Source organism: Stenella coeruleoalba, assembly GCF_951394435.1.
Source record: "Stenella coeruleoalba genome assembly, chromosome: 19".
Taxonomy (NCBI): Eukaryota; Metazoa; Chordata; class Mammalia; order Artiodactyla; family Delphinidae; genus Stenella; species Stenella coeruleoalba.
Genome location: NC_137165.1, coordinates 10031653 through 10042584, shown reverse-complemented (window position 1 = coordinate 10042584; position 10932 = coordinate 10031653). Strand labels below are relative to the sequence as shown.

The window sequence follows — 10932 nt, the reverse complement described above, 5'->3', positions numbered from 1 at the left end:
AAGTGCAGCATGAGGTGGGAGTGAGGACGCAGGATTGGGGAACAGGAGGCAGCTGATCTCATGCGGCGCCCAGGTGTGCCTAGCAGGAAGTAGGTTTGCTGAAATCAAGCTTCAGAGTTGAGTGTGGTGAGAGCAGTTTGGAGCGGGTGCGGGGTAGGCAGGACAGCAGATGGGGCTAGGGAGCGTATTCGTTCAATGACTATCAAATGTCCACTCCCCGCCAGGCATTGAAAATATATCAGTGAATCAAGCACAAGGAATTCTCTCTTCTCACTGAATCTGCTTTCTGGTAGGGGAGGCAGACAATAAATAAATAAGCATGGTAATAGGAGACAGCGGTAAGTACTGCTACGAAGAAAATTAAACAGGTAATGTGAGAGCAGGGTGGAGGAGGGTGGTTTCTTAAAATTCAAGTGGCCAGGAAAGGCCTTTCTGTTGAGGGATGGAGAGTTCTCAGGATTTTGGAGTACAAGGGAAAGAGGAATCAAAGATGCCTTGAGACAGGGAGGACCGGGAGAACAGGTTTTGCAGAAAATCAAAAGTTCCGCATTGGTTCTTTTGAGACACACATTTGGGGTGAAAGATCCTTCTTCACTTAATTCAGGACCTCACCAACTCCTTAGGAAGCCTCCTCTGTACCCCCCGAAATCCTCCAGGGTAGGATTATATTCTAGAACCAGGTTTTCAAATGTGGCTTCCACAGTTCCCTTATCCATAGACTGGAGAAATGTAGATTAGGGCAAGACTGTCGGTCACTGTCAATGAGCACTTGGCTGGAGTGGGGACCGTCTTGCAGGGGCCAGAGCCAGCTCTCAGTTTCTCATCCGTGGGGCTGAAAGGTAACTTCCCATCACCTCCCCATGGGAATGGTGGCTTCTGGAGCCAACCCACAGCACTCCCAGTGGCCGCCCTCTCCCACTCAAGGTCAAACTTAAACTCCATGTGCACCAAGGTCCAACTTCCTCCCGAAAGCCAAAGAAGTCACACTGCTGCTTCTGACAAGATGAGGTGACAGAGGTGACTGTGAAGAGAGGGCACTGTGAACCTGGGTCGGACATGTGGAGTCCTTCTGACTTTAGGGCCAGTAGCCTCCCAGGAGGCAGGAGGCAGGCTGAGGGGAGGTGACTCCAGTCTCTCTCAGAATTCTGAGTTCCCCCTTAGGCTTAAACAGGGAGGGGAGTGGGTCATTTGTTGGGAGCCCCTACACCAACCACACTAGTGTCACAGAGACCTGGATATGGTAACGAAAGTGTGGGGCATGATGGCCTGGAGAAGGGTCCTCTCCAGCTCCCTCAGGGCAGTGGTTTATACAAACAGAAATGGGCCAGAGAAGTTCAGGCTTGAGGTTAAGAAAAGAACCCCAAAGCACACAGGTTCTCACTGACAAACTATTTATTGAATTTTGTCATCAGTATGGGATGTCTCTTGTTGTATCTTAGAATCCTAGGATTCAGGGATGTGGTAAAGTGGCAATGGTGAATTTGGGAATCTGGTCTCCCAAAAGTACCTGCCGCTCTACCCCTGATTCTGCAATGGCTGCCAGGCGGATCACCCCTCCGCTGGAGCCATCCCGCTCCATGGCCAAAGCGAGAGCTGTGGAGAAAAGAAGAGAGTTGGGATTGGAGTCAGATGCTGGGATCGTGGCAAGGAAAGAGGAATGCTGGCCTGGCTCGAGTATGGGGATTTATGCTCACAGACCCAGAAGCCGCAGTTCTCACCATTGGCAGTGAATTGCAGACATTCTTCCTTGGTCATGCCCTCCTGGTAGGTAGCATCGACATAGCCATAGATATAGGAACTCCCGGAGCCCCCGATGGCAAAGGACTGTCTTACCATCATACCCCCCATGGGTACCGAATACACCTGCCAGACGGAGGGAGGAGAAGAGTGTCACCATTTGTACCCTCCCCACAACACACATATGTTCGCCTGTCCACTGCGGAACTGGTATGTGAAAAGTTAATAGTAAGTGATGTAGAGACTGGAAAGAGAACTAGAAAAATGCCTGCGGTGGGGAGAGAATGAAAGGCATGGTTCCAATGTTCTCGGGGTGGTGGTATCTGACCTGCCCCCCTTCTTGGGGGTCCCAGCCCGCAATGATGATTCCTGCCATCAGGTCTTCTCGGTATCGGTAACACATCTCCTTAAAGAGGCTGGCTGCCGTGTGTACCAGCGGAGGCTCATTCAGCTCGATGCTAGAGGGTGAAGGGAGTCATAGGGAAGGCAGTGTCAGGACCTGGAAGTCAGACTATTCCGCTCCTCAGGTCCCAACTCCTTTCAGATACTTGCTCCCCCAATGCCCACAAGTACCTGTGGAAACCAAGCTGATAAGTGACTGCGTCAGCTACTGCCTGGGTATCAGCTGCTGAGCCTGAGCGGCAGCAAAAAATACGGTCGTGAATAGGGGTCAGCTTGTCAGTCACTCGATTGGCGATGTACGACCTGCAGGATAGCAGAATAGTGAGGGAAGGACCCCACCTGTCTCCCACTTTCATCTTTTACCATCCACTCCCTCAACAGGAATTCCAGTATTTCCTGTTAGTTCTCATCTAAACTGAAGCAGGCTGGAGAACAAACTTTTGCAAGAAGTTCACCAAAAGGTGAAGAGAACTACGAAGCAGTAGAAGCTGGAACAAATCCTTATCTCCCGGGAGAGGCGAAACCTCCCTTCCCACAGTAGTCTATGGAGGGTAAGGATGGGCTGGCAGGCAAGGAAGGAAGGAAGGGAAAGACGGGAAGAAGACCTTTCACATATCTGTCCTGAGCTCACCCAGTGGTTGTTCTGGAGTCGGCTCCTAGAACCACGCCCCCTTCAAATTGCACGGCCATGATAGTGGTCTGGAGAAAGAGGAGAAAGGGGTGAGTCTGGGCCTCTCCATATTCTCCAGCATACACAAACCTTAATGATCCGTCTATCCAGTCCCTAGAGTATAAGAAAAGTCGTGCGCCACCAACACATCGTCAAATCTCATGGGGTTCTCAATAACCCGCAGAATACCAGAAATTCAATCTTCAAGTTCCCAAAGGCCCACCCTGACCTTAAGCTTTCGTCCTGCAAGATTCCAGAATTCCACGCTTCAGCCTACCTTCCACCTCCTCCCACACCACTCCTGCGTCCTTAGGATACCCTTCCCCTGCCTGACAGCATCACACAGACCACCTCTCTTCCCCGCCCCTCCAGTTCTCCCAACCCACTCCAGCCTTATCTTTCCATCGCTTCAATCCCTGTGCATATCTCGTGAACCCCGAGTCCTTCCTTACCCCTGTTGAGACTTCTCGGTTTTCCCAGTCGGGGGTAATGGCCTCAGGCCCCCAGGCTGGTGCTGGCCGTGCTCCCCGAGCAGCTACTAAGGTGGCCGCCATCTTCCTCCTCCGGTACGGCCACAAAGCAACTGTCGTAAAGCGCTCCGTCACCCTCTTTAGTCGTGCTCTGGGGCCTTCTGGGGGCGAAGCTGCGCCACGGTTGACGGCAGAAAGGAAAAGAAATGTGTAGTGAACCTTCTTTGCGACCGTGAGAGCTTGATGGCAGCGTGGGTGGCAAACAAAGAAACAAACAAACAAACAAAAAAACCCAAACAACAAACAGATCCAAACCGTCTGGAAAAACTACGTTCCTATCGGTATACGCGGGACTGATCGGAGTTGCGATTCAAAGAGGCTTCAGGATAGACTTGAGCGTCTCCGATTTAGAATGACCGCACTATGTTTTCATTTCTCTTAGGTATATACTTAGGCGTATACACTAGGAGTGAAATTGTTAGGTCATTTAGTAAATTTTTGTTTAACATTTTAAGGAACTGACAGCTTTTCCACAGCAGCTGCCTCGTTTTACATCCTCACCAGCCATGAATGAGGATTCCGATTTCTCCACTTCCTAATTCTTGTGGTGCATTTTTAATTTTACCCATCCTAGTGGGTGTGAAGTGATATCTTGTGGGGTTGTTGTTGTTGTTGTTTTTGCTTTTCCCTGTGATGAGTGACATTGAACATATTTTCATGCGCTGATTGACCATTTGTATATCTTCTTTTGAAAAATACCTATTTAAGTCCTTTGCCTGTTTTAAAATTGGGTTATCTTTTTATTGTTGAGTTATGCGGGGTTTTTTTTCCCTTCACGAGCAAAGCATCAAACTTTTTCTTTTCTTTTTTTTTCTTTTGCCGCATCGCGCGGCTTGTGGGATCCTAGTTCCCCCACCAGGGACTAAACCCCGGGCCCCTGCAGTGAAAGCCCAGAATCCTAACCACTCGGTCACTAGGGAACTCCCAACATCAAACTTTTTAAAAAATTGAAGTATAGTTGATTTACAATATTGTGTTAGTTTCAGGTGTATAGCAAAGTGATTAAGATATATATATATATATATATATATTTCCATTATAGGCTATTACAAGATATATGAGTATAGCTCCCTGTGCTATACAGTAAATCCTTGTTGTTTATCTATTTTATGTATAGTACTTTGCATCTGTTAATCCCATAATCCTAATTGTTCTTTTTATATTCTACATACTACACCTTTATCAGACATACAATTTGCATATATTTTCTCCCATTCCATGGACTGTCTTCTCACTTTCTTTTCTTTTTTTAAAAATTAATTAATTTATTTATTTTCGGCTGCATTGGGTTTTCATTGCTGCGTATGGGCTTTTTTTTAGTTGCAGCTTAGTTGCTCCGCGACATGTGGGATCTTCCCAGATGAGGGCTCGAACCTGTGTCCCCTGCATTGGCAGGCAGATTCTTAATCACTGCACCACCAGGGAAGCCCCAGATTTTGTATTTATTCTTGAGTCAGGTTTGGTAGTGTGTGTCTTTTTAGGAATTTGTCCATTTCATTTAGGTTATCTACTTTATTGGCCTACAGTTGTTTACAGTATTTCCTTATAATACTTTTTATTTCTGTAAGATCGTTAGTAATGTTTCCTCTTTTTTTTTTTTTTTTTTCAGGATCTCAGTTCCTGACCAGGGATTGAACCCGGGCCACAGAAGTGAAAGCCTGGAATCCTAACCACTAGGCCATCAGGGAACACCCCCTCTTTCTTTCTTCTTTTTTTTTTTTAATTAATTTATTTATTGGCTGTGTTGGGTCTTTGTTGCTGTGCGCGGGCTTTCTCTAGTTGTGGCGAGCGGGGGCTACTCTTCGTTGTGGTGTGCAGGCTTCTCATTGCAGCGGCTTTTGTTTGTTGCGGAGCACAGGCTCTAGACACGCAGGCTGCAGTAATCGTGGCATGCGGGCTCAGTAGTTGTGGCTTGCAGGCTCTACAGCGCAGGCTCAGTAGTTGTGGCACTCAGGCCTAGTTGATCTGCGGCATGTGGGATCTTCCTGGACCAGGGCTCGAACCTGTGTCCCCTGCATTGGCTGGCGGATTCTTAACCACTGCGCTACCAGAGAAGTCCCTCATTTTTTTTTTTAATACTCTTTTGTATTTTCTTCTATAAACTCTTTTTTTTTTGGCTGCATTGGGTCTTCATTGCTGCGTGTGTGCTTTCTCTAGTTGTGGCGAGCAGGGGCTACTCTTCGTTGTGGTGTGCGGGCTTCTCATTGTGATGGCTTCTCTTGTTGTGGAGCACAGGCTCTAGGCACACAGGCTTCAGTAGTGGCAGCACACAGGCTCAGTAGTTGTGGCTCACAGTCTCTAGAGTGCAGGCTCAGTAGTTGTGGTGCATGGGCTTAGTTGCTCCACAGCATGCCCTCTTTCATTTTTGATTTTAGTAATTTGAGTCTTCTCTCTCTTTTTCTTGGTCAGTCTAGCTAAAGGTTCGTCAATCTTAGTGGTCTTTTCAAAGAGCCAACTTTTGTTTTAGTTGATTCTATTGTTTTTCTGTTTTCTATTTCATTTATTTACACCCTAATCTTTATTATTTCCTTCCTTCTGCTTTCTTTAGATTTAGTTTGCTCTCCTTTTTCTTTTCTTTTCTTTTTTCTTTTCAGCTGTGACACGTGGCTTGCAGGATCTTAGTTCCTCAAGCAAGGACTGAACCCAGGCCCCATGCAGTGGAAGCGGGGAGTCCTAACCACTGGACTGCCAGGGAATTCCCTGCTTTTCTTTTTCTAGTTTATTAAGGTAGAAGGTTAAGCTGTTGATTTGAGATCTTTCTTCATTTTTAATATAGGCATTCATAGCTACACATTTCCTTCTGAGCACTGCTTATGCTGTATCCCAAGTTTTGGTATGTTTTGTTTTCATTTTCACTAACCTCAAAATATTTTCCCTGTGATTTCTTCTTTGACCCAGTGGTTGGTTAGGAAAATTCACATACTTGTGAATTTTCTAAATTCCCTTTTGCTATTGATTTCTAATTTCACTCCAGTTTAGTTGGAGAATATTTTGTGACTTCAACCTTTTTAAATTAATTGAGACTTTTTTGTGGCCTACCCTATGGTCCATCCTGGAGAATGTTGCATGTGCGCTTGAGAAGAATGTGTATTTTGCTGTTACTGTGTGGAGTAGTCCTCCTATGAACCTGCCATACTATTTCTACATACTGCAGCTGGAGCTGGTGTTTTTTTTTTTTTTAAGTATTTATTTATTTGCCACGTAGGGTCTTAGTTGTGTCACGCAGGATCTTTCGTTGTGGTGCGTGGTCTTCTCTCTAATTGTGGTGTGCAGGCTCCAGAATGCACGGATTCCAGAGCACAGGGGCTCATTAGTTGTGGCGGGTAGGCTCTGTAGTTGCAGCACGTGGGTTTAGTTGCCCCGCGGCATGTGGGATCTTAGTTCGCTGACCAGGGATTGAACCAGAGTCCCCTGCATTGCAAGATGGATTCTTAACCACTGGACCACCAGAGAATCCCTGGAGCTGGTGTTTTGAATTGAAAATATGATCCAGACAATCCCCCACTTAAAATTAACTCTCAAGATAAAGTCCTGTCTCTGTAACATAGTTTATAAGGCCCTTCATGTACTCACTCCTGCCCACCTGTCTGGAATCACATCTCTTATTTACTTCTAAATTTTTTATTGTAATAAAATATAAATAACATAAAATTTAGCATTTTAACCATTTTTGGTGTACAATTCAGTAGCATGAAGTACATTTACTTTGTTGTGCAATCCCCTCTTTTCTTTTTGACACTCTTGTCTCCAGCCATCTGAACTATTTTTAGTGCTCATACATTCATTCAACAAAAGCTGTTGAATGTCTACTGGGTGCCAGGCACAGTTTGAGGCACTGGAAGTACATCAGGGAACAAAGTAGACAGAAATTCCTAGCCCCATGGAACTTACATGTATTAAGGGAGACAAAAAAGTAAGTGCAATATACAGCATGTTAAGTAGTGAATCATATTAAGAAGAAAAAGCAAAGAAGGGAGATAGGAAGATGTGTGTGTGTGTGTGTGTGTGTATGTGTGTGTGTGTGTTGAAATTTTAGAAAGAATAAGCAGGGAAGGTCTCACTGGAGAGACATTTAAATAAAGACCAGAAGGAAGGAGGGAAGTCATTTGTATATTTTGGGGAAAAGCATTCTGGACAGAGGGAAGATCAAGTGCAAAGTCATGAGGCAGGATCATGCCTGACATATTCAATGAATATTGACGAGGTCAGTTTGGCTAGTGCAATCAGATCACATAGGGCCTTTGAGAAGCTTTTCATCATTCTCAACTGAAAATATGATCCAGAAAATTTCCTGCAATAGGAAGCCCTTGGAAAGTTTTGAGCAGGGAAGTGACATGATATGCTTTATATTTTAAAGATCACTTTGGCTGCTCTATTGAAAATACACTGTAGGGACGCAAAGTATGGAAGAGAGAAACAATTAGGAGGCTATTGCAATAATCCAGGTGATAGATGAAGTTGACTTGACAAGGTTGGTAGCAGTGGAGATAGTGAGAAATAGATTCTGACTGCTTGGAGGTGGGTACGATGAAAGAGAAACCAAAGAGTCAGGATGACTGCAAGGATTTTGGCTTAAGGACTTGGAAGAATGGAATTGTCGTTTGCTGAGCTAGCGAGGACTGTGGAGTATTTTGGGAGGAGAGAATATTGGAAGCTCAGTTTTGGACTTGTTAAGTTTGCTATCTCTAGTTGAAATCCAAGTGGAGATGTGGAATAAGGAAGTGATATATAGTATTCTGGAGTCCAGGGGAAAGTGGGTTGGAGTTATAATTTGGGAATTATCAGTGTGTAACTTTACTATTGTGGGAGTGGAGTCATTTAATAAACATACATTACTGAGCTGAGCACCTGCTTGGTGTGAGGCAAGACGCACAGGTTTTAGCCTTGGGTAGTTGACAGGAAAGGGTGTCATTTATTGAGATAGGAAACACAAGAAGAGGTGCAGTTCTGGGAGGAGGTGACTGGATTCGTGTTGGATGTGTTGCATTTGTGGTGTCTGTGGAGGTGTCCGGGAAAGAGTTTGCTTTATGGGGGCTGCAGCTCAGGGGACAGGTCTGGTCTGGAGACTTGGCACGTAGTTGGCAACTGAAGCTGTAGGAGTGGTTGACATAGGCCAGGGGTAGCATGAGTCTCTCGGCGGCCGGAAACAGGGATGACGCATCTTCCCACATCTATTTTTTCCTGTTTCCCTTAAGCGCCTGCTGTCATCACACAAAACGCCCTAAATCGACGGCTACCAAAGAATACTTTTCTTTAAATTTATTTATTTATTTATTTATTTATTTATTTATTTATTTATTTTAGGCTGCGTTGGGTCTTCGTTGCTGTGCACGGGCTTTTCTCTACTTGCGGCGAGCAGGGGCTACTCTTCCTTGCCGTGCAGGCTTCTCACTGCGGTGGCTTCTCTTGTTGCCGAGCAAGGGCTCTAGGTCTGTGGGCTCAGTACTTGTGGTTCGCTGCTCTAGAGCACAGGCTCAGTAGTTGTGGCTCACGGGCTTAGTTGCTCCGCTGCATGTGGGATCTTTCGGACCAGGGCTCAAACCCGGGTCCCCTGCATTGGCAGGCGAATTCTCAACCACTGCCACCAGGGAAGTCCCAAAGAATACTTTTTATTCCCCACAGCTCCTCCCTTCTCCCGGAGATTGCGGATAGAGGCAGGGTCTAAAAAACCCACCCCTATCAAGGTGAGCCTCCGGGGTGGTGACGTCACCAAGGAAGCGGGGTATATGGAGACCACGCCCCCGGCACCGGGAGGCGGGGCCAAGGGCTCAACCTGGAGCTGCACCGACCCCTCCCCAGGGCGCTTCCTTCCTCCGGCCAGTAGGCGTCAGGCCAGCTCGAGCAGGCCGCCGTCGGCCAACAAGCCCTGAGTACGGTTGTAGACGTCCTCTAGGGTGCGCGCGGCCCGGACCAGCGCGTTCCGCGCCTCCGCCTCTTTGGAACCCGGACACGCCAGCTCGAGCAAGCGGCCGCGACTCGGGAAGGCGAGGAATGCGAGGTGAGCGGCCTGACGGACGAACCAGGGGTGGTGCGGAGCCAGGGCCGTGCCGTAGGCGTCGCTGCACTGAGCGCCAGCGTCCGGGCCTCCGCGCATCCCGGTAGCCACCCGGTGGAGGCAGAGCTGGGACCAGCGTAGCGCACGGTGCAGCAAGAGCATCGTCATTGAGCCCGGGCACCCGGCCGAGAGTCGTGGGGCGATCCCGGGCCGCTCCCACGCCACCATGGTCGCCAGCGACGTGTAGTGCGCGGCCTCTGGGCCGTGCACCAGAGCCTCGAGGGCTGTCACTTTGGCGGAGGCCTCGCTTGTGGCGAAGGCGAAGATGGAGCCGAGGGGAATTAGGAACCTGTGTGTGATGGTGGGAAGGGTAGGAAGGTTTGAGAGAGGGCGATGGAGCCACAAAGAGGCGGGGACTGGATGGGGTTGGGGGAGAGACCACTCACCGGACTAGCTCCCTCCATCCTGCCAGGTACTGCGACAACTCCACATCCCTTTCCGGGTTCAGACTGGCGCGGAACGGCCTCATCATGCGGCCCAGCATCCCCTGAGGGCCCAGACACTGAGGCTCTTCCCGTTCCGGGGCCTCCAAGGGTCCCGACTGTTGCCGGACCTGGGGGTGAGATAGGAGGGGAACGGAGTGGGAGCAGAAGCCCTAGCTTGCTGGGTTCGCCAAGCAGCCCAGTTGGGCTCTGAAGAAATTATTCCTAAAATCTAGATGGTGTCCCTCTTGCTGTATTCTCAGCTTCTGACGGGAGAAGGGAGAGGAGGAGGAGGGCCTGCCCTTCATCGGATCCTCAGCCTGGTGCACTTCCCCCTGCTCAGGGTCCTACCTGGAGCTCCCAGTCCCAGCCCTTCCGGGAGCATACCTGGAAAGGAGGCGGTTCCCTGGCAATGCAGGACTGGGCCCCAGATCTGCAGCCTGAGAGGGCACCTGAGGGAAGTGAAACAGAACAACGAGGGCTTGAGGAGAGACCTTAGGTCTCAAGGGCCTGGATTCCCCGGTTCCTCCCAGAGCAGGTGAGGGAAGGGGTACTCACGGAGGCTCCGAGCCCAGAGATAAACAAGCAGTAGTGTGAAGACAGCAAGAGGAATCGCACTGCGCAAGCAGCGCCGAGGGACCGGCTGAGGCAGTGCGACCCGCATGGCTGCTGCAGGGACCACCGCCCCCTCACCAGCCCCTCGCCAGGCCTTGTCCCTTCGCCTCCAGGAGGGGAGAGAAGCCGCAGTGCCTGAGGCGCAAAGGGTTAATAATTAACCTACTAAGTCCCTCTCCCCTGTGCCCTTTGCCCCAGAGGGCAGCATCTGAGGAGAGAGGGAATCAATGAAGAGGATTTGGGGGATTCGGTAGCAGTGACACGTCGCTACATTTCCCTTCCCTGTAAGGCCAGGTTGTAGTAAGAGGAAGGCTGGTTATTGTGAGGTGAGGCTGAGGTCTATGTGCAAACACTGTAAATGGAAAAGCTTACTACAGCTGCTCCATAAATCTTACCTTTTAAGTTCAAGCATGGGGCACCTGGGATTCAGAGAACACCCTCTTCTAAATTCTCTATCCTGTCCCCAGGGGACCTTATCTTATTATTATTTTTTATTTTATA

At 48.6% G+C, this 10932-nt stretch overlaps 2 protein-coding genes across 2 annotated transcripts; both read right to left on the bottom strand.

The window, feature by feature from the left end:
* Positions 1 to 1382: 1382 nt before the first annotated feature.
* PSMB6 (proteasome 20S subunit beta 6) lies at positions 1383 to 3407 on the bottom strand. The gene is made up of 6 exons (XM_079905312.1): positions 3262 to 3407; positions 2771 to 2838; positions 2311 to 2442; positions 2066 to 2195; positions 1719 to 1863; positions 1383 to 1593 (listed from the first exon to the last, which is right to left on the bottom strand). Exons 1-6 carry the CDS (start codon positions 3361 to 3363, stop codon positions 1451 to 1453), a joined length of 720 nt encoding a protein of 239 aa, XP_079761438.1. The 5' UTR covers positions 3364 to 3407; the 3' UTR covers positions 1383 to 1450.
* Positions 3408 to 9166: 5759 nt separating this feature from the next.
* GLTPD2 (glycolipid transfer protein domain containing 2) lies at positions 9167 to 10504 on the bottom strand (the record flags this gene model as incomplete). Its single annotated transcript, XM_079905259.1, is given in 5 exon segments — positions 9167 to 9683; positions 9781 to 9947; positions 10204 to 10286; positions 10289 to 10369; positions 10372 to 10504. Coding segments are annotated over 5 exon segments (957 nt in total). The 5' UTR covers positions 10481 to 10504.
* Between the last annotated feature and the right edge of the window lie 428 nt (positions 10505 to 10932).

Excerpts from the sequence above, each read along its gene's own strand:
- PSMB6 (XM_079905312.1), bottom strand. The coding sequence starts at position 3,363 with ATGGCGGCCACCTTAGTAGCTGCTCGGGGAGCACGGCCAGCACCAGCC. Across the intron at positions 2,839-3,261 it reads ACCGAGAAGTCTCAACAGGG|ACCACTATCATGGCCGTGCA; the intron begins GTAAGGAAGGAC and ends CTCTTTCTCCAG. Across the intron at positions 2,443-2,770 it reads GACTCCAGAACAACCACTGG|GTCGTACATCGCCAATCGAG; the intron begins GTGAGCTCAGGA and ends GCTATCCTGCAG.